Source organism: Dermacentor variabilis, unplaced genomic scaffold (assembly GCF_050947875.1).
Source record: "Dermacentor variabilis isolate Ectoservices unplaced genomic scaffold, ASM5094787v1 scaffold_16, whole genome shotgun sequence".
Taxonomy (NCBI): Eukaryota; Metazoa; Arthropoda; class Arachnida; order Ixodida; family Ixodidae; genus Dermacentor; species Dermacentor variabilis.
Genome location: NW_027460324.1, coordinates 5,843,265 through 5,866,482, shown reverse-complemented (window position 1 = coordinate 5,866,482; position 23,218 = coordinate 5,843,265). Strand labels below are relative to the sequence as shown.

The 23,218-nt window shown below is 45.7% G+C and overlaps 1 protein-coding gene across 4 annotated transcripts in view; it reads left to right on the top strand.

The window, feature by feature from the left end:
- Positions 1–23,218, top strand: part of LOC142568072 (uncharacterized) — a 132,117-nt gene that overhangs the window by 23,419 nt on the left and 85,480 nt on the right. For all 4 annotated transcript variants that reach the window (XM_075678165.1, XM_075678167.1, XM_075678166.1 and 1 more), the window contains 2 exons: positions 19,324–19,425; positions 22,499–22,537. In XM_075678165.1, the coding sequence (XP_075534280.1) occupies positions 19,324–19,425; positions 22,499–22,537 (141 nt within the window). The remainder of the gene's footprint in view (positions 1–19,323; positions 19,426–22,498; positions 22,538–23,218) is intronic.

Genomic DNA, 23,218 nt, shown 5'->3' with positions numbered 1-23,218 from the left:
AACCCAAAGAATTCCTCGATCTTGTACTTATGTATAATCTTACACAGACAGTCAATATGCCAACTGGGATCAACAACACCCTTGACCTAGTTTTTGTTTCGCACCCAGACATGGTCCACTCAATGTCTCGTGCTTACGGTCTCAGCGATCACAATATAATTTTATTTAACCTATCAGTGTCGAAGCCTCCCCGTAACCCTTCCACTAAAGTTATCCGTGATTATAACAAAGCAGATTTCTAGGGCTGTGCTAATATTCAAAACTTTCGAATACCAAAACGAATAATGTCATATTCGATTCGACCTTCGATATGAATAGGGCTATTCAAAAACTTCGAATATTTTCGAAGTCTTTCGAAGTTTAAGAATACCAGTACGCGTACATTTTTTGCAAGTTTGTCTTTCTATATCTACCCTGGGTAGGGCATTTTCATGCCACTTTGCTGACGGAGCCACGGCCGCTTGAAAGAAACAAGACCGTGACCGAGCTTTGGACCTAGCATACGAATTCACAAATGTAAACAATATTGATAACGATAGCGATGGCTCTTCGGAAGTTTTAAAGAAAGCGTTTACTATTGCATTTTTAGGCACTAAATGTAACGTAACTGTAACGTCATCATAATATCCGCAGGTATTTATCTACCTAAAAGTACATATTATACCTTGTAATTGTAAGATATAATATAAGTCGCCTTAACACCGACAAATTAAAAAAAAAAAAGAAGTTTGTCCTAGTGGTAGAAGGTATTTGGTAAAGCAACCATGTGCTTTCTATAGCTTTTTTTTTTAGGCTTGCGCTTGCAAACGTGGTCGCCGGATGTGTACGTCGCTTCAAGTTATAAACTTCAGTCACACTTTAGTTGTTCATTTTGCTCGATTGTGCGCACAGCCGAAGTAGCCACACCATGAACGAATTGGCGCAGCAGTTGTTCCGGAGTGCCATCTGGGAGTTCTTCGATCGTGGAGCCAGTGACGCGACTTGCTGCACGTGCAAGATGTGCCTTAAGACACCCACGGGCACTACAACCACCCTCGTCAATCACCTAAAGCGTCACCCTGATCCATTCAAGCAGTTCGAGAAGCTCCGTGCTGCCGAAAGCTCAAAAAAGCCTGCAGGCCCGAAAAAGACGACGGGCACCAACAAGGCGGACGCAAGTGCTGCTAGCTGTAGCTACTTCAAGCCGACGTTGAAAGGTGACAGTCAGCGCGCAAAAACATTAACAACGAAGGTTGCACAGTTCCTGGCCACTGGCTTGCACTCTTATTCTATGGTTGAGGAGCCAGGCTTTTTGTCTTTGATGCACACGGCAGTGCCCGAGTACAAGGTCCCATCGAGGACTACGTTTTCTCGGAGTGTCGTGCCAGAACTTTACACCAAAGAAAAAGAACAGATCAAAAGCGAGCTGCACCATCACTTCACTGACGGGACCCCATGCTACTCGGTGACGACCGACGGGTGGACGTCTAGGCCCGGGGATAGCTATGTCTTATTTACATGCCACCTCGTTGATAAAGAGTTCCGGCTTCACAATTATCACCTTGCATGCCGGCACATGCCAGAATGCCATGCATCTGACAACCGGAAGCACATCCTCCTTGACTTGGCAAAGGAGTGGGGACTGCCTCAAGATGTTCCAGCTTTCATTGTCACTGACAATGCCAGAAACTTCCTGGGTGCCGCATCGCGAACGGGATGGACAAGTATACAGTGCTTCGCGCATAAGTTACAATTGTGCATCCAGTGTGCGAAGAAGGACACTCAGAATTTTGAGCAGCTGTGTGTCAAGGCCCGAGCAATTGTAGGGCACTACAAGAGGAGTTCCCAAGCCAGAAGTCGCCTCAAAGAGGTTCAGGTTAGCATGGGCTTAGAGCCCCTTGAAGTGATTCAGGATGTTGCGACGAGATGGAACAGTGAATATAAAATGATGTCACGCCTTTTAAAGCTCCGTGCACCAATTTCCTTGAATCTGTCGGAACAGGACACATTGGAAAACCTGACTTCAAGTGAATGGCATCTGATGGCATCCGTCACATCAGTGCTAAAATGTGTTGACGATGCAACAAGAGAGTCTTGCTCTGAAAAGCACCCGACTCTTTCGCAAGTGGTGCCACTAGTGCATTGCATGCAACTTCTGCTCACTCAGCAACAGCAGCGTTGTGGGGAGGAGTCTGCATTTGCAGGAAACCTCCTTCACAGCGATATAAAATTGCAGGTGACATATGCCTTGAGCACAGCATTGGACCCCCGATTTAAAGCCGTTTGTTACGACACCACATGTGAGAAACGGTGGCTGAAAAATCTACTCTGCTCAGCTGTGGAGAAGAGCCTGCCTCAGGGGAGAGACAGCGAAGAGTCCAATGCACCTGCACAAGCTGTCTCTAGTGATGTGTGGGATGTTTTTGGAGCTTTGGCCTCTACCACCACTTCAAGCACTGGTTCCCAGCGACTTATGGAAGAGGTGGAGGAGTACCTCCATGCACCTGTTCAGCCCCGCTTGGAGAATCCTTTCCTGTGGTGAAAAAATTTCGGCGAAGTCAAGTACCCGTCACTGTCCAAGCTAGCTCGGCTATACCTGTCGGTGCCAGCAACCCAAGTGTCAAGTGAGAGGTTGTTCTCGTCAACAGGAAATGTTGTCACCACTAGAAGAGAACACCTTCTCCCCGAGCATGTTGTGCAGTTAGTGTTTATACATAGCAACATGCACTAGGATGAAAGGCTGGGTGAGCAGTGCACAGTGGTCTGAATAAATTGAAAAATGAAAAGGTGTCGTGCCTCATGCCTCTTTCTCATTGCCTCACATTTATAATGGTTCAGAAAATATAACTGATAAAACAGCCAGCAGAGATCATTGTAACAAGATTATGTACTTCACTCCATCAATTTTTCTGTTGTGTACTAAAAGTCCCAAATATTCGCTTCGATTCGAAAATATTTGCTTCGCTTCGAAATTATTCGAATTCGATGACTATTCGCTTCATATTCGCTTCGAAGTGAAAAATCACTATTCACACATGCCTACAGATTTCACTACTATGAATGCTGAACTCGCAAATTTTTTTCACACCTTTAAACAGCTCGCTCCTTCCAGGACTGTCAACCAAAACTGGTTAATATTCAAGCGCAAACTCTTGGCACTAATTGAAGCCTGTGTTCCAGTCATTCTAGCTTGGATTAATTCTAGCCTAGATTAAATGCTTCCTCACCGACCGCCTTCAGTACACCGTTATAGGTGGATGTTCTTCAGCCTCAAGCAAGGTATTTTCTGGAGTTCCACAAGTATCAGTCCTTGGTCCCCTTCTCTTTCTTATCTGCATTAATGACCTCCCTTGTGGTATTTCATCATCTATACGCCTCTTCGCAGACGACTTTGTCCTTTATCGTCGAATTTCTACTGAGTCTGACCAGGCCCTTCTTCAGAACGACCTGCATTTAATAGATAACTGGTGTACCAAATGGTTGAAGCAGCTTAACATTTCTAAATGCAAATTTATTCAAATTTCCCACAAGCACACTAACATCACCCAAGAGTACTCATTACGCACAGTGAACATCTCGCAAGTGCAAACGTATCGCTACCTTGGTATCCTAATCGCTAGCAATCTAAACTGGTCGGAACACATCATGAAACTTATCACCGACAGCTCTAAAACACTAGGCTTCATCAGAAGAACATTATCGTTGTCACCCCTTGCGTTCGTAAACTGGCATACGAAACTTTTGTTCGAACAAAACTTGAATACGCTTCCGTGATTTGGTGTCCACATCAAACATATCTAATCAGTGCAATAGAATCAGTCCAGAACCGTGCTGCTCGATTCATATCTTCAAAATATGACTACGAAACTAGTATCAGTTATATTAAGTCATCGCTCAATTTACCCACATTAGTCTATCGACGCAAGATAGCACGTCTATGCTTATTCCACAAGTTTTACTACCATTTTTCATCATCTGCGCGAATCACTTCTACCACCAGCACGTTCGTCACGACGCATGTTCAATTCACTCAGTTTACAGCGCCTGTATGGATCAACTTCAGCCTTCAAAAAATCATTTTTTACCCACAGCAGTCCAGGAATGGAATGCACTCCCAGATGCAATTGCCAGGGTGCATGATCCTGAAGAATTTAAAGAATGGTTGCTTTCACAATTCGGAAACTACAATTGAACGATTTCTCTTTTCATTCCAAGTGTTGTTGCATTTGAAGTCGCCTGTACTCCTATTTTGTTTTGCTGCATTACTTAACCTGCGTTATTTCAATTCACTCTTGATGTAACATCTTTGACTTAAGTATATCTATGACACCCCCCCCCCCCTATGTAATACCCTGTAAAGGGTCCTTAAGGGTCCAATAAATGATGAATGATGATGCACCTTTGGGTGCCGCCGCTTGGACAACTAGTTGATGCTACTGGTGTCCAACCAGACCTTGGCAAAGTCCGTGCTGTCCGCGAGTTTCCGGTTCCGCATTTCATGCCTGAAGTACGCAGCTTTCTTGGGCTCTTCTACTACTTTTGCCGCTTTGTAGGGTGCGTCGACCTCTGTCAAGCCTTTCTTCTGGCTTTTTGTCGATGCACCCAACATCCTCATGACGATGTTGAATAAAGAATTGAATTGAATTGAATTGAATTGTTCTCAATTTCACGTACATCGCTCGACCCCTCATGGACCTCCTAAAAAAGGATGCAACCTTTTCTTGGGGCACAGACCAGCGACTTCCTTTGCATCGCTGATTTCTGCCCTTGCATCACCACCTGTGCTGGCTAATTTTGACCCAGCTGCTGAACAGAGCTTCCCACTGATGCAAGCAGCCATGGCATAAGTGCTACCCTCACCCAAACACAGACTGGAGCTAACTGTGTGATAGCATATGCTAGTTGCCTCTTGTCACAGTCGGAAAAGAATTACACCATTACAGAGTAGGAGTGCCTAGCTCTCCTCCGGGCTGTTGCAAAATTCCATCTGTACCTATATGGACGGCCGTTCATGGTCATAACAGACCATCATGCACTCTGCTAGCTCTAAACACTCAGACCCCACAGGGAGGCTTGGCCGTTGCGCATTACCATTACAGGAGTACACATTCTTGGTTGTGTACAAATATGGCAAGTTACATACTGATGCCGACTGCCTATCCCATCACCCTGTTGAACCCTACTGAAACAGACCCTGGCACCTACGTCTTAGCAGTCATAGACTTCATCCATGTGGCCAACAAACAACATAGAGATCCATCGTTGCTCTCTCTTACTGACCGTCTACTCAACATGTTCTTGCTTCAGTATAACATTCTTTACCGCCACAACATGCGCCTCGACAGTGCAGAATTCCTGCTCATTGACCCACGTTATCTATGCAGGGATGTCCTTGTCCAGTTTCACAAAGCCCCAACTTCCAAGCACTTAGGCGTCTCCAGAACTTATAATCGCACACGACATTTCCTCTGGAAGGGCCTTTATCGTTCCGTTCACCGCAGTGTAACATCTTGTGACCTGTGTCAGTGCTGCAAGAAACCTGGGACTCAACCTGCTGATGTCCTTCAGCCAATTGATGTTTCAACCGAACCATTTTATCGAGTGGGCCTGGACTTGCTCAGACCCTTTCCAATTTCCACGAAAGGCAACAAATGGATTGCAGTCGCTACAGATTATACCATGCGATATGCAGTTACTTAAGCATTGCCAACCAGCTGTGCCATGGATGTAGCTGACTTCCTACTGTACAACGTCACCCTCCAACATGGTGCTCCACGTCACCTACTCATAGATTGCAGTCGCTACTTCCTGTCTCGTGTGTTTGACGATCTACTTCGATCATGTGCTACTCATCACAACTTCACCACCTCATATCACCCTCAAACCAATGGACTCACTGAACGCCTCAGCAGTACACTGACTGACCTGCTTTCCATGTACGTTTCTGATGATCACCCCAATTGGGACGTTGCTCTTCCGTTCATCACATTTGCATACAACTCATCGCATTATGACACTGCCGGCTATTCACCCTCTGCTGTTTGGCCGCCATTCCTTATTACCCTTTGACGCCTTGCTCCCTTCTGATCTGGTGTCCACGTCCATGACTTCCTATGTGCAAGATGCCATCACACTTGAGCTTGTCACACACACAGTAGCCCGCGCTCGGCTCTCGTCATCGCAGACCACACAAAAGTCCATTTAGGATCGCCAAAACCAGGGTACCGCTTTTCCACCGGACTCTCTCATCCTTCTCTGGCTCCCAACTCGTGTTGGCCTCTGCCAAAGTAAATGTTGCGGTACATCGGGGCCTACTACGTGCTGCGCCAGGTGACTCCTGTCACCTATGAGATAACTCCCATGGCATCCACTTCATTGATGGCCACACCACGAAGTGACATGGTACATGTTTCCCACCTCAAGCGTTAGAAGTGTAATAACCCATTTTGACCACAACCAGCACTGGGACGGTGCCTTACCGGCCGGGGATAATGTCACGAACAGTGGCGAAGACAAAGATGTTGTAGTGGGGCCGGGTCAGAGTCTCTCCTGTTGGACTGAAAAACCTGCTCAAACCTGTGTGCCCTGTGCAGTCTTGACTAGCCAAGTGCTATTCATTTACTGTTGAGTAAATACTCCCCATAACAATATTTTTAGATAAGAAACTTCCAGATAGTTCCGAATGCACAATTCCTTGATCTTATGAGGCAAGCACCCAAATTTATTCAAGTTAACTTTCAGCTGTTACTTCTGCACTTGTTAAATTTTGTAGAACAGTGCAGTGACTTGGCACCTCGTATAGACCTGTTATATGATGACGTTTGCCATGTCATCATAATGAACAGAGATATTGCAAGTATACCTTGCTTATAGTATTGTAATGCCACACTGGAGGAGCATGGAGCGTGGAGGAGAGAAGCGCTATCGCATATTTCTCACGGAAAGAAAAGTGATCGCCGAACAGGTCGAGACACATGCTGCAGAAATGTGTCATTCAGGAGTCTTGCAGTCCTTCGGGAGCTCCTGTTATACTAGTGAAAAAGAAAGACAACTCGTGGAGATTTTGTGTCGACTACCGCCGCCTGAATGCCGTCACAAAGAAAAACAAAGAATTGTATCCCTTACCATGCATTGACGATGCTGTTGACTGCCTTCACTCTGCCTCATACTTTTCGTCGGTTGACTTCCGGTCTGGGTACTAGTAGATACCAATGCGTCTGTCTGACATAGAAATGACCGCTTTTGTTACACCTGATGGACTCTATGAATTTAACATCATGCCGTTTGGTTTATGTATTGCCCCAGCAACCTTTGGGTGATTTATGGACTCTCATCTTCCGCGGTCTCAAAGGGGAGATTTGTATGTGTTATTTAGATGAAATGATTACTTTCGGCCGAACTTTCCATGAGCACAACCAGCGGCTCAACGTTGTTTTGGACTGCATCCAAAACAGGTTGGCCTCATTTTAAACTCTTAAGTGTCGTTTCGGTGACCGTCAACCCTTCGTACTAGGATACGTCATCAACAAGGATGGTATACGGCCAGATCCCCAAAAGATTTCTGTTGTTCGCAACTTTAAGCAGCCGGAGACAGTGAAAGACTTCAGAAGTTTCCTGGGCCTTTGTTCTTATTTTTGCAGGTTTATTAAAGACTTAACCCAGCTTGCTTGTCCACTCACTGACTTACTCTGCAAGGACACTCCCTACATATGGTGTGCTCAGTGCAAGACTGCTTTCCAGCAGCTGAAGTTTTTGATCACCTCTGGGCTGCTTCTCCGCCATTTCGATCCAGAGGCGTTCATCGAACTGCATACTGATGCAAGTGGTGTGGGCGTTGGTGCTGTGCTCGTCCAGTTTTATGACAGACGCCAACACGTTATTGTGTATGCTAGTCGTACGTGTACAAAAGCAGAGAGCAATTATATAGTCACGGAACAGGAATGTCTTGCTGTTGTTTTCACCATCCACAAGTTCAGATCTTATATGTATGGCTGCCATTTCAAGATTGCCACCGACCATCATTCTCTCTGCTGGCTGGTTGGACTATGTGACCCAGCTGGGCAGTTGGCTTGATCGGCTTGCGTCTTCAAGAATATGACTTCTATGTTGCTTACAAGAGCAGTCAGTGCTACACAGATGCCGACTGCTTATCTCGTCTTCCCTCTCAGAGCGAGGGTACTGATGATGATGATTTCAACGACTACTTAACTACAACCTCATTAGACTTTTCTGACTTTGCTGTTTTCAAGAACGAACAACAGCACGACCATTCACTAAAGCTAAGTATTAATGCAACCCATAGATCTGAACAAGCTACTCTATCTGTGATTTGTGATAGTCTGCTTTACCACAAGAATTATTCAAACAACAGTGCTCCATTGCTGCTCATCGTCCCAAAATGCCTGCACCGTGCTATACTTTGGGCCATACACAACGACCTTACATCCGGTCACCTTGGATTCACTTGAACACTCCACCGCCTCCGACAATGTTTCTGTTGGCCTCAATCATGGAAGGCCCCCAAGCAGTATGTCACCAACTGTGATGTCTGCCAACACCACAAACAACTGACTACAGCTCCTGTAGGAACTCTGCAACCGGTTAGACAGCCGACTTCACCTTCTGAGAAAGTGGGTATAGATTTTCTCAGTCCCTTCCCCAAGTCTTCCACTGGCTGCCACTGGACATTCGTGTGTGTGTGGATTATTTAACACATTATACTGAAACAATGGCACTTGTCTCAGCTACAACATTCAATGTTTCGGGGTTTCTTCTGCATTTGATTATCCTCCACCATGGAGCTCCTGTTGTGGTGATAAGTGATCACGGCTGCATTTCACCGCTGACGTCGTGGAAGAGTTGCTACGCCTTTGTGGAACTCAGTATCACCATTCCACGCCTTACGATCCGCAAACCAATGGTCTAACCGAGCGCACAAACTGTACCCTCGTCAACATGCTTTCAACGTATGTCTCAGCGGATTGTAAGAACTGGGATGCCGTATTAACGTTCATCACGTATGCCTGCAACGCAGCCAATCATGAAGTCACAGGACACACACCTTTCTTCTCTACGCTCGCCATCCTCAAAGTTTTCCCTACACCATACTTCCTTTTTCACCTAACGACGATGCTTCTGTCGCGCAGATATTGTGCCGTGCCGAAGAAGCACGTCGACATGCCAGGCTCAGAACCCTATCGTCGCATGTTTAGGCTAAGGCTCGCTGTGACGCACAACATCTGCCCGTCAGATTTGTCACTCGTGACTTTGTGTGGCTGTGGACACTGGTTCGGAAAAGGGGACTTTGCTAAAAGCTTCTCTTCTAGTATTCAGGCCGGCTCATCATTCTTAAATGCTTGAGTGAAGCAACCTGTGTCATCGCTAAAGTAATGGCTGATAACCACTGTTCATGCAAGACGCAAGTTGTGCTTGTTGCACAATTGAAACCGTACCATCAATGCGCACTCTAACTCGCTCGGTGAGCTTCGTCTGCCCCAGAGGAAAATGTAACGCCGCACTGAGGAGCGTGGAAGAGGAAGAAGAAGCGGCGTGAGGGTATTGGGTGATCGGCTGTTTCGGACCGTCCCATGTCTTCTCTACCCCTTTCTCTGTAAATAAATCCATTCTACATCTGTAACAGTGTTATATTACAAATAATGCACTGGGCAGTTTGTTATAATAGTGAGTGCGTGGTATTGTAATAGAGGGGAAATGTCTGGCCCAGATATATGTACACACATGAAGGTGCAGTGGCGGAATCACAAGGTGTTACACTAGCGGATAAATTAAATGACCCGGCATGCCTCCTTCATTGCTTCTTCACACAGGGTCGTCTTTCTCAAATAGCTCTACAAACTGACCCTCAAAGGGCTGGAGCACCATCCTTGCAGTTGCTAGAATGTAACGAAGTGGCCAAACAGTATGGTTCTAAATATAACACTTAGGCGGACATTGGTTCTTAACTGTGAAGACGATGGGGTAGTTTCAACAGAGGTGATTTCAATTCAGGGTGTCTACCAACCAGGAAAACGGAATTCTCAGGGATTTCGAATAGTCTGGAAAAACTCAAGGAAAACTCAGGGAATTTGTGCTTCAATCAGGGCAAATTAGCTGTCATTTTATTGAACGAGAATGAAAGTCTCCCTACTGCTGGCTCGAGTAAAAGAGAGGAATCTTAACTAATTGTCTTTGGCGCCGTGTCGTCGGCTGGGGGAGTTGCCAGTGTACAGTCAGCGGCCGATTTTCCGGACGCCTGATTTTAGGGAACCGCCTGATAATGCAGACAGCTTTGCGGCACCACCACATGTCCCATGGGCTTCCTGCAATGGTCAGGCAGCGCAGCTATCGGCTCAGCCGTCAGCACCACCGTGTCAGTTGCGTGCGACACCGAGGCAGCCACTGCTATGGAGGTATGCTTTTGTGGCGCTCGTTTGAAACCTGTCGGACGTTCTAAATTGCAGTTTTAAGTCAATCAAAAACATCGAGGCTCATTTTTGACCACTGACGCTTGAGAAAGGGCGTCAAATTCCCGACTACAACCATGTACCGTATTTACCCGCGTATAACCCGCCCCTGCGTATAACCCGCACCCCTAACTTTGAACTCGGCGGAAAAAAAAAAAAAACTCGCGTATAACCCGCACGTTTACCTGAAAAAAAAAAAATAAAAAAATGAGCGCTAGAAAGATGCAACTCACACTCAGTGATCATTTCGTTTTCAGAACATTTATTCAAACGACCGCCACCACGTCACTGGTTATCCGATTCTTAATCGTCGCCGCTCTCACTACTGCCATCCGAGGCTTCATCGCCACTCTCAAAGACGTAGTCGTCCTCGGAACCATCCAGACTATTACTGATCGCACATTTTTTAAAGCTTTTGCGCACCAAATCGGCCGGTATCGCTTTCCACGCATCCACGATCCACTGGCACAGCAATGGAATATCAGGCCTTCGCACGCGTCCCGTCGGTGTGAGGGCGTACATGCCGTCGGCCATCCACTGGGCATACAGCCGCTTCACGTGTGCTTGAACGGCTTGTTCAGGCACACGTCCAGTGGCTGTAGCATGGACGTCATGCCGCCAGGTATTATGACGAGGTCGGTGCTGGTCTCGGCAAGGCGAGCCTTCACCGCATCAGTGCAGTGGCCTCTGAAGGAATCTAGTACGAGCATCGACCGGCGTGCCAGCAAGGCACCTGGTCTTCGCTCCCAGATTACTCGAAGCCAGTCACCGACTAGGCCACTGTTCATCCACGAATTTTCTTCCGCACGCACAACGATTCCTGGGGGCAGTGGAATGCTAGGTAGCGTCTTGCGTTTGAAAATCACATACGGGCGCAGTTTCGTGCCGTCAGCCAAAGCGCATAGCATGACTGTGCAGCGCAGCTTGGCATTTCCGCCGGTCAGCACGCTGACTGATTTGGAGCCCTTTTTTTCCATGGTCGTGTCCATCGGCATCTCAAAGTACACAGGTGTTTGATCAGCATTTCCCACCTGAGACAGCAAATAGCTGTGCTCCTTCCGAAGTGCGATCACATATCGTTGAAAGTTCAACAACTTTTCCTCGTAGGCTTCAGGAAGCCGCTGGCACATGGTTGTTCGCCGCCGCATAGAAAATCCATGTCTTCGCATGAAGCGCTGAAGCCATCCACGGCTTGCACGAAACTCACGTGGAATGTTCAATTCCCGGGCCAACTTCAGGGCTTCCATTTGCGCCATCTCAGTCGAAACAGCGTGGCCACGACTTCTCTGCTCCTCAATGAACTTCGCAAGCTGCGTCTCGAGGTGGGGGTACGCGCCAGTCTTCGGACCCCGAAACGCTCGCCTGTTCCGGTTCGTTGCTTCGAGACTCTCTTTTTTCTTCCTCCAGTCGCGAATGCACGACTCGTCGACGTCATGCTGTCTTGCAGCAGCTCTGTTGCCGATTTCTTCGGCAGCGGCTATAATCTTTAGCTTCTCTTTCGCTGTGAAACACTGCCGTCGAGTCGCATTCATGATGCCAAAACAAAGCAGGCAAACAGTGCAAACTGGGGTAAGTACACTAAACAGCGCCTAACGCGAGGCTCAACAATGCTGGCCTTTCGTTGGCCCTTCATCGGCTTGACAAGCGTCGATGACGATGGGGATGGCGGACTACACGGGGAGGCCGCCGCACATTGCGGTGAAGCCGACCCCCCCCCCCCCCCCTCCCAAGGAAAAAATTCGCAGATAACCCGCACCCCCACTTTTTAAACCCGTTTTTTCACATTTTGGTGCGGGTTATACGCGAATAAATACGGTATATCGCGTGAAAAAAGTAAACACCACGAACATCACCGCGAGATGCTTAAATTAAATTATGATGTTTTAGGTGCCAAAAGCACGATCTGATTAGGAGGCACGCTATGGTGGGGGACTCCGGAATAATTTGGACCACCTGAGGTTCTTTTACATAGACCTAAATCTAATTACACGGGTGTTTTGGTATTTCGACCCCATCAAAATCCGGTCGCCATGGCCGGGATTTGATCCCGCGACCTCATGCTTAGCAGCCCAACACCATAGCCATTAAGCAATAGCCAGGTCGCTAAGTATTTGTCACACCAAAGCAAGCATGCTTACGACGATGAACTCAAAGTGAGTTAACAAATCCTCATTTTACGCCACTTAAGTGAGCAAATACGGCTGTGGACGTCTTTCAACTGTCATTTGTCACTTCATTACTCGGAGCGTGCCTTGCACCTCACAATTGTAGAGGTTTTGGTGAATTGGCAGGTAAGTGCTTTTTTCTCCATTGACAAAGTGCCTCAAGCATAATCTGGTATTGTAGTTCGTGCTTGAATGTGAGAGGGAATTACCACTGAAGCATCATAGAGAGCAATCGTCTGAGACTAAACATTAAGACTGAACAAATATGCGCTAGCATGCGCGAGAGAAATGTTAATTTTCGAATACTCTACGTGTGCTGCAGTGTACTCGAACTTTAGTTCTGTTGTTCTAAACTCGAGAAAACATCGGCACGAATGAGCTCGGTTCCAGCTTTCGCGTCTTGATATTGGCGCAGGAAGAAGCACAGTGTGTACAAAGCTCCATCTAGATTTGACACGTAACAACCATTGCACATTTGTTTTGGAGCAAGACGAGCTAAACGACTATCTAAACTGATTTACCCCAGCGGGAATCAGTTCATGGGCTTTTATGCAGTTGACACTTTATTGTGTGTTTAAGGGATGCCGCTGCTGGTTCTTTATTATTTGTTTTCTTGTTTTTGCATTTACGTCTTACTTCGTTTAACAGAAATTCGCAAGACCGACACGAACCGCGACGATCCACTTCAGCCGCCAGGAATGCTTCATCCGGTTTTGAAGGGAAGCGATACAATTTGATGCCGACGTCCCCTTCGCGGTTGTGACAATCCTTAACACAGCAGTATCTGCGCATGTTCTTTCTGTTCACACTTCTCATGAAGGAGCTGCCAAGAGGCCGCGCGGTGAATCCATTGGAAAATTCGGAAAACAGTCTTTCAGGCGGGCCTGAGCACACGACGGACAATAGTGTGATGACGGCGAGGGCCTACCCGCGGGTGCACTCCGCCGCTGCTAGGTTACGCTACATGTACTGGCAAACTTCATTGCAGAGTGCCCGTAAAGTCAATGTATAAGAACGTCTGTAATTTCAGACGCAATAACCCTTCGCTGTCCGATTTACCGGACTTTTTGCCGCGACCGCAGGTCCGAAACGGCATTAACTAAAGCCAACACCGCCGTTTTGATTATCTCGCCGTCTCGAACCAGCGCTCTTGCACCTAGATCCGCTGGAAGCCGTAGCCACCAACGCGAGGCTTAGCTGCTTCGACGTTTGCTGTTAAGGTTATCGCGGTTCCGTGCCGTGTTTATCCTTGAAAGAATTCGCCGCTCTCAGTAATGGCACCGACTCCGCCTCTGTAATTCTCATGATTGGCTTCGAAGCTTAGAAAGCATGGCACATTGCATAATGCCGGATCCCGAACGGCAGCTTCGCCTCCGCACAGCGATGTTACGCGGTGAAGCGTATGTGAAGTATTGCGGTGAAGCTTAACAAGCGTGGGAAGGGGCAATTGTCATGGGACACCAGTATATATTCCATAACTATACACGCGTACACCCACCGTCTCCTGTCATAGTACGAGCGCCGATATGCCTAATAGGTGTACTTGCAGGCCTTCAGAGCTTTTTTGGACGTGCCTGTGACGATTTGAGCCATTAAGGGCAGTAAAAGACATGCATCAATTTTTTTCGGACGGCCCGGTTTGATTTATCGGATGTTTTCATGGCACCTAGGGAGTCCAAAGAATCGGACGTTGACTGTACAACTGACCAAAAGGATGCTTCAAATGGTTTGTGGGGAAAACATGCGGTGGAATGAGGACAAGAGCAGAAGTGGCTGTCGCATTGAGGAATGATCGGGAAAGGAACTGTGTCGCCTCTTTTTTGAAGGAGCTTGAGCTCAAAAAGCAAAGTGGTGGCTGACGCAAAGATCCAGGTGACCCTCATCCAAACCAAAATAAACTCTTGAAAGCAGTGAAACACGAAACAGAGGCATTTTGCGTGGGCTGAGAGTATGTGAGGAGAGTAGAGGTTAACTTTCCAGCTGCTGAGAAAATCTCACTTGTGACAAAGGTTGGGCCTAATACCAATGATCTTGCTATCACTTGCTAGAAATAGCTCATTTTCGAAAATATTTGCTTCTGTATGCATCTCTTTTTATTTGTATTTGAAAATGTTCGACTTGATTTGCAATGTCCTTTACCATTTTTTTTTAGAAGATATTTGCTTTGCATTTTACTATCCTCCTACCTTCCGTTTTCTATTTTGAATAAAATAAACACCGCTCTTTACTATTCAAGCTGAATTAAGTTTTTTTTTATTTTCTTATAATGCTTACTTGAGAGTGACAGCATCTGGCAACGTCGTGTCAGCCTGTCTTGACATAAAATAAGTTCTGTGTCACTCAGGGAAAACATGGAAAATTCAGGGAATTTGAAAATGTCAACTTGATAGACACCCTGTTTCATAGTTTGTGCCATTTAGTTTTTGCAATACCTGGTAGGGCCTCACGTAATGTTAAGGCAGTTTTTCAGACAGGCCAACATGGCGACTTGGAGACCACAGAATGGGAGCTTTAGGAGAGAACTGAAGGTTTTGGTGGCAACTGTTCTAGCAGGTCTTTTTGACACCTGAGGTGCTGTAAGACGATTGTGGGCAATCTGATGAGTCGTACGAGCCCGAATAACGGCATCTCTGGTGTATTATATTTTATCTAGTAGTTGGCTGCCAAAGGCAGAGTGGAATGCCGACCAAACAAAAGGTTAAAGGGAGAGAAACTGGTGGACTCATGAGGTGAATAATTATACGCAAAGGTCACGTAGGGCAATGCGCTGTCCTTATTCTGGTGGTCAGCTGAAATGTACATAGACAACAAGGCAACATCTCTGCAAGGGTGCAATTCAGTTACTCGCTCAGTCTGTTTGAGTACGATAGGCTGTTGTGAGCTTGTATTTGGTCGATCAGAAATGAAGTAATCTTTTGACAACTTGTGATAGGATATAGCAACATGATTAGTCAGCAGCTGCTGGGACACGCCAAGGTGAAGGATCACCATGGTGCATTGGCAACTTGGGAGACTATAGCCACATTGCTGACAAATACTGCCATCAACTTATCGCTCATTGGTGCGTTAGTATGTGTTGTTGTTCATTGCCACTGACTGCACAAGTAGCCCTCTAAATGAAAAAAACACGACCAAAATATTTTTGCCATTTCTGCTTGATCTAGTTAAGGATCTGAATTAGTCTCTGTGTGCCACATTCATTGAGAAATAAGTAGGAACATGTGAATACCAGATGGTAGATTTTAAATCGAATATTGAATTGAATCAACAAAAAAAGGCAGAATGTCGAATATCAGAAAATTTTTCAAAAATTTTAATGCTTACAAATTTTAGACAATAACTTGTGGTGCTGCACATGCATGGGAGTGTCCAGCGTTGCATAACAAGAACCTAGCAAGCTATCAGTAACATAGATACATAGAAATCAAGATAAACAATACGGCCTACTCTTATTAAAGGGAATAACAAATTAGTATGCCAGCACTAATTACAGCTCAGTTGAAGTATAAGAAGCTCTGGGAAATATTTTTTTTTTATCAGTAGAATTTCTGTTGAATAAAATTAAGTGCTTTCTTCCTATGAAACTAATGAACTAGTGACATTCTGAATACCAATGAGGTTCTCAGTTTAATAGTGTACCTGTTTTGTGGGTATCTTTTATTTATTGCATAAAAAGTTTTGCTTTCCTGTTCTCCAAAATGCAGAAGGGCTATCCCAGCTTTATGGCAGGTGGGCTATCGTAAAGCCAATCTGAGCAATGTACGATAGGATTGCGCATCATGCGACTCGGATCACTGCTCCGCACACAGCCGGAGCCATCTGCGTCATTTCATTGTGAGGTTTGGCGTGATTTGCCACCTGTCAAGCATCCTGAAATCTGAACGACCCACTGCAGTTGCTTAGTGGCAATGGCGTTGGGCTGCTAAGCATGAGGTCGCAGGATCGAATCCTGGCCACGGTGGCTGCATTTCGATGGGGGCAAAATGCAAAAACACGTGTGTACTTAGAGTTAGGTGCATGTTAAAGAACCCCAGCTGGTCCAAATTTCCGGAGTCCCCCACTACGGCATCCCTCATAATCAGATCATGGTTTTGGCACATAATACCCCCCCCATACATATATATAAATATATATATATCTTGAAATCTGGAGGCTCTTGACAAATTTGAGACGCTTGCTACCCCCGCCCTCCTCCATCCGCTGTCTCTCGCTTTCGCTTGCAAGGCCGTTTATGAGCTTTCCAAGTGTCGCATGGCTGCTGTGCATAGATCTGTGTCGATTCGTTACCAAACCAAAACTATATTTAGTTGCCAATGCCTGACGAAGCAGCACCAATTAGGCTTAATGACCGAAGCAGTGTGGCCGTGATGGGAATGCACCACTGGCCGATGTAGTTAATGGGCCTCACGCTGTCGTGGCCTGCTTGCCGTTAATATGTTCATACAGGTAGCTCATCAGTGATCGGTCCCAAGATCACACGTGCGGGTCAAATTGACGACTCTCAAAGTGGCGTGAAGAACGTCGGTGCCCGTATATAATGCGATATGCGTACCTATCGGCAGTTAATCGGCTAGATCATCATGCATGCTTTCACACTTTACAAAATATGCTCTGCTTTTGTTGCCGTTCCCTCTGTCTGCCTCACATTATAATTTTAATCGGTCCTGGCGACCTGGACGAACCTTGTCCCGACGATGGCAGACCAGCCAATGCAGTACTGTTCTGTGAATTGCAGGGTTCGGGCATTGTGGGTGTGATCTCTGCATCGGGCCGACGTTGGGGAGTGCTATGGGGCTCGAGAGCTGGTGCGGTGGCGCTAGAACAACCAGCACTGGCAGCAGCGGCCACGTGTGCAATTATTTCGTCACTTGTTGCAGGCGCTCTCGTCGCTTCTGCCGTGCACAGCGCTGGTCTACGGGAGCAACGGCAAAGCGAAACCAGCAGCGCATTTTATTATGTGGATTTCACAGAATTGAAAATGCGGAACAGTGTTTGAAAACAGGCAGCTTGCTCCAAAGCAATTATCTTTACACCAGCGGTCATGTTTATGGCGTTAGTGAAGAAATTATGAGTGCAGTGGATCCCTCCAACGTTGGCAGATGTGTCGCACAAATGAAATGCGTTGACTACAACTTGCAGCTTCAGGCAAGCAAAACAATCATTATTTTGTTCCCTCTCTCTCATTCTTTCATTCTTTATTACCCAATTGTCTTCACATCCAAGGCACATTGTGAAAGCAAGCTGCACAATGTGGCTGGATGCTGACGACGGTGTAAATACGCCTCGGTCCTGGCTGTGTTTGTCAAAAAGTCTGAGCTTATGCCCTGCATGGACCTCTCATGTGCCTGACTGTGACCATCGTCGCATCCAATGCTGGACCCAACAATTTCCAACGATAGCAAAAAAAAAGCACATCTTTGTTTACTTCGCCCGTTGCAATGCCCGAATCCAGCGCTCCCATCGTTCCTTCTCGTAACAATTCCCAGGAAATCCTTAAAATTTTATCCTTGGGAGCTTACCAGTGGTGTTTGTGTAGCTGTTGTGGCAACCATGCATGCAACAGTACAGAGTTCCACTCTTTTTTGACAGTGATTCCGTGTCCTTCTTTTGAGGTGCCATGCTTTCGCCCGCACCTGCCAGCACTCTACGTCGCAGGCAGCACCACTTGTTCTGCTCAAAGCTGCAGTGCACAAGCTCTGTTGGCCCGTTCATGGTGCCCCTTTTGCACCGAAAATGCAATGCAACGCTTGCCTGGGGGGCAACAAGGGGCTCGCTCCGTGGCCCATGCAGCATGTGGCACTGTGCGGAACTCTACATTGAATATGTCAAATAGTCGAAAAATCCAGTTGTAGCTATTCGATTCACAAATAGAATTATTCCAAAAGTTTGCGATTTCATTCAGTGATATTCAATATTCGCATACCCCTAGTATTAAGCACTGCTTGTTACACTATTGTGGTTGTGCTTATTTAGTTATTGTACTGGCACCTACAGAACACACATCTTTGCATACTATGAAATATGCTTGGAAAGAAAGTTTGGGGCTAGCTTACAACCAAATAAATGGAGCATCGGAAACTTGATTTTAGGAGTATGCCTTATACTGCAACAGTAGTTTAAATCTCAAAACAAGGGTTGTGCTGTCCATTTCTCTGTTCCATTATCCTGTGCCATGATTCCTTGTGCCCTAGTCCATCAACCCTTTAATCATTATAGGAGAGACACGTGACACTCAACATTGCAACATTTTACAGTTACAATGTTGCCACTACAGCAACATTTTACAGTTGAATTATACAACTCCTTCCATGCTGCAATGCCATGGCATGTGACCTTGTGCAGTCTTAAATTTGCAAATGATGCCAGAAAATATGCAGGAAATGAGAGATGGCAAGGCAGTTGCAAGGAGCTCATAACAAGTGAAAGTTTATTTCTTGATTGCATAAAATGAATGCTTGTTCACAAACGATCAACTGGAACCTTCGTCATCATGCCATTGCTGTCATCTTGTTGTGATCATGACACTATCATCATCCTTGCCATTGTCATTGTACTGTTGTCATCTTTGCCGTATTCTAGCATACAGTGAGGCGAGCTTGTGCAGGATTGCAAATGTTTTTAACAAAGTTGGTATGGTGAGGGAATAGCTGCTGTTGCAATAAATGTGTTCTGCAGGAATGGCAGAAGTGTGCTGATTTTACTGGTGGTCTGTGCAGGCAGATTCTTCGAGCTTAACACAGGAGAAGGCCGAAAAAAAGCCCCCAAAGCCCAGGGAGCCACGGGAGCTTCGTGTTCGACCGGTGCCGCCACCTGTGGAGGTGAAAGCACACGTCTGCATATTTGCTCACATACAAAATCACTGCTTTTCATCTTAAACAGTCAAAGAAGTACTGATGTGATGTTTTCGACTTGTCAGCATTTTTTGCATTAGGTGAGAATGCTGTAAACCTTAGCAAAAGAGAATGGACAGCTACTGTAATGGTACTTGTTTTACAGACCAGTTTCAGCGCCAGGAAGTGGATGGTCCATGATGCCAGAGCGCAGTGACTCACTCCGTTTCTGCGATTGCCATAACTGCCACGCACAAGTGCATCCAGAAGAAACACACACACAGCACTTTTGCTAGTCTTCTTATGAGCCACACCTTGCCTTATTGATACCTAATGTTGGCAAATTTAGCTCGTCGTCATGACACCACAACAATGTCAATGATACCAGGTTGACCATTTTGAGACAACTTTATACTCTGTTTCATGGCAGGTAATGCTATGAAGGCTGGAGTGACTTCTATCACTGTTTACATCTGTGATGAAAAAGCAGCATGTCACATATGAATAAAAGAGAGTAGGTAAGTGCCACGCAATTCGAAGTAAAATAAAATTGCATACTTCTACGCCACAAAACATTGCGTATTTATTACATTAAAGATGTCATAGATCTAAACCTATTTACCACCACACGAGCGTCATAACATGTTCTGGCGAGCGGCAGCCACAGCGCATAACTCGCACTGCCACCAAACCATAGTACATCGATTACTAAAGGGTGAAATATGCACAGGCATTATGTGATTTGAAGTAAATCTGCATCCACAAGTAGTAGTTGAAATATGCAAAGTAGTTATTTCATAGGAAACATTGCAGATTAAAAACTACTGTGCTCCAAAGCACTCGAAATGATCACACTATACTTGCGTAGCTTCCGCAGCATTGCCTGCTATGTATGAAACGCAGTACAGTATCAAACTATGACCGCTTACGTTCCCCGAATTTCATGATACTCGCTAAGTGTGAAGCTTCTACACGTGAAAAGCATATGGTAGAGCTTTTGCAACTTAGAGTATATGTGCCAGTAATTCTTCAAGCACATTCCATGGACTCCTTTGAGCAAGCAGTTTGTACAACTGAAGGAAGGTGGCAGTAACACCAGTGCCCTCAATCCACCAGTGGCCTTGTGTGGCACCATGATGCATGGCTAGTGGCTAGTGGGATGCTGGGGTGGGGCTTTTTTTACCAAGCACATGCGGAACGTTAAAAGAAAAACATGCATTGTGGCTTGTTGCGGGAGCATTCACAGGTTTTAGTGGCTATGGCGTTCTGCTGTTGACTGTGAGGTTGTGGGTTCGATTCCCAACCACTGTGGCAGCATTCCGACGGAACGCAGAAACGCTCGTGTAGTACTTTGATTTGTAGAGTTTCATACTAGAATTACTAGAAGGAACTCGGGCTGCAATCGTTCAGCCGCCATGGGAATGATGGTTAACGCATGGATTTGGCTGATCTTTGTGCTTGCAGCTTCAGATGCCCTTGTGGCTTTGTTTAGAATGCTTAATCTGCCTTTATGGGCCCAAATTTTAAAGCACTCCTGCATATAGTACTGCATATAGGCACAATCACTTTGAATTGTGAATTGTTGCATTTCTTAATGCAATAGTTTGTTGAAAACAATCTATTTGATAAGAGCCATTTGACACCATAGGGACAAAGTTCGGGCAAATCCATGTACTGCTAGTAATCGTCATGCTGACTCAACTTGCGCCATGCATGCAGCCACAGACACTGCTGCCAGAATTCCCTCTAGTAATTTTCTTTAACTAACTTTGTGCCTAAATCTAAGTGCACATTAACCTTAGGTGCTCAAAATTAATCCAGAACCCTCCACTGTGTAATAGCATGCAGGTGACACACAGTGAAGTTCCAGGACGTTAAATACCATGTTCTTTGATTTTTTTTTAGTACACAGGTTCCTCAGGGTGCAGAACTTGCCCGTAAACAAAGTTTATGGGCATTTGCTTAATTGAGCCTTCCCATGTGCTACAAGTCTTTCTTACGCGTCTGATCTCTCAAATGCAGAAGAACAAGCCCCTCAGACAACGCTAAATCACAAATAACCACTCAAATTATTTCCACAGTGGGGGAAATGCTACCCACTGCCCTGGTTTAGTAAGCTCAAGGCAGAACTTGGCAGTTCGAGTAGTTGTTCAAAATTTCTGATTATATAATTTTTTAAATATGCGCCGGCAAATCGCCGGCGCATATTTTGACAGCGACATTTGCCAATCGCGGTATCACTGCTTTATGTTTCCTTCATTAAGCTGGTCAAAACATAAAACTGTTGAATGTATCTTTCAAAATATCAGAATGCTTGTATCAAAGGAAGAAAAGGGAAAGAGAAAAATTAATGTTGCGTGTAAGTTCTTCCTGTGCCCCCCCCCCCTCTCCTCTGCCCATTTACAAGCTACAAGATGTCCAGCCCTAAAATTTGAGGTAAATCCAGATCTCACTGCTGTGTTGATACAAAAGGGATGAGCAGCCTGATTGAAAGCCACTCTCACATTACTTTTTTTACATTGTGCACACGTTATTGATACATATGTTCACATAACACATCTACGGCACAGTTACAGAGGAAAAAATAGCAAGTGCCTGATACTGCAGACTTCTCCAATGTGGAAGAATGTTTAAAGGGGCACTACCGAAGTAGCACTATGCTAGTTTGGTCATGAAGCTAGTGCAGACACTCAAAGCCCATTCTGTCACTGTCCAATGTTTGGACAGCAGCACCACTACTGGCAGTAGTTGAAGGAGGGCGGGGGGGGGTGTATGCCGTTTGCTGCGGTAGCTCACCTAACTGTCAAAGCACCACACACTTAATGTGGAAGACGTGGGTTCAACTCCCACGTGTAGCACTTTACCGTTTTGTCCACTTTCATTCGTTTTTAACTGATTATTTCTATATTTCAATTAAACATAGTTCATAATTAATTACCCCTCTGCTTTTTCTTGCTTCATTGTCTCTTTTGTTCATGTGGTTGTGACTCTTCTAATGTCTTCTTCTTCAGGCCTATGGTATTCATGCTCTTTTACACACTCTTATATTTTTTAATTCCAGAGGGATGCTTTGGCCCACCGAATGCAAAGGCTCAGCACTGTAAGGATGTCTTTTTCTTATATATATATATTTTAGCACTTCAGCAATACTTGAGTGAAGATGCAAAAATTGTTGTTTGCATACAGTTGAACCCACTTATAACGATATTGGTTTTGACAATATGTTGGATATAACAATGAGCAGCTAATGCACTGTCAACTTCTGTATGTGTCCTAGATAAATAAACCGATTACTACAATCATCCCATGCCACATTATCGGTTATAACAATTAAATCTGGATACTGGGTGCCTGTGCCGAAAGGAAAAATGGTGCAAAATCCCAGAAAAAGAAAGGAATGTGAGCCACCACATCCACCTGTTCACTGCAGGCGAGTGCAGTGTTCACTGCACTCGCCGTTGTGCCACACAAAGCACACCTGTGCCACCCTACGCATCACCGACTTCCTCGCACACCCCTCTCTCGTCTCTCTTCAACTCCTCCGATACCCGAGTCGACTGTGGCTACATTGGAGATGAGAAAGGAAAGCAGAAGAGAGGCACACCAGGCTGGCAATGCTTAGGGCGATGCAACAAATGCGTTCCGTATGGGGGTGCCCGGCATAAAGGTGAGTGTTGTGAGGGTGTGCGGTCACGTAAGTGGGTGTGGCGGCTTGCATTCTTTTATTTTTTATTTTCCTCGATTTCACATTCTTTTTCATTTTGGCATAGACCCCCAGTAG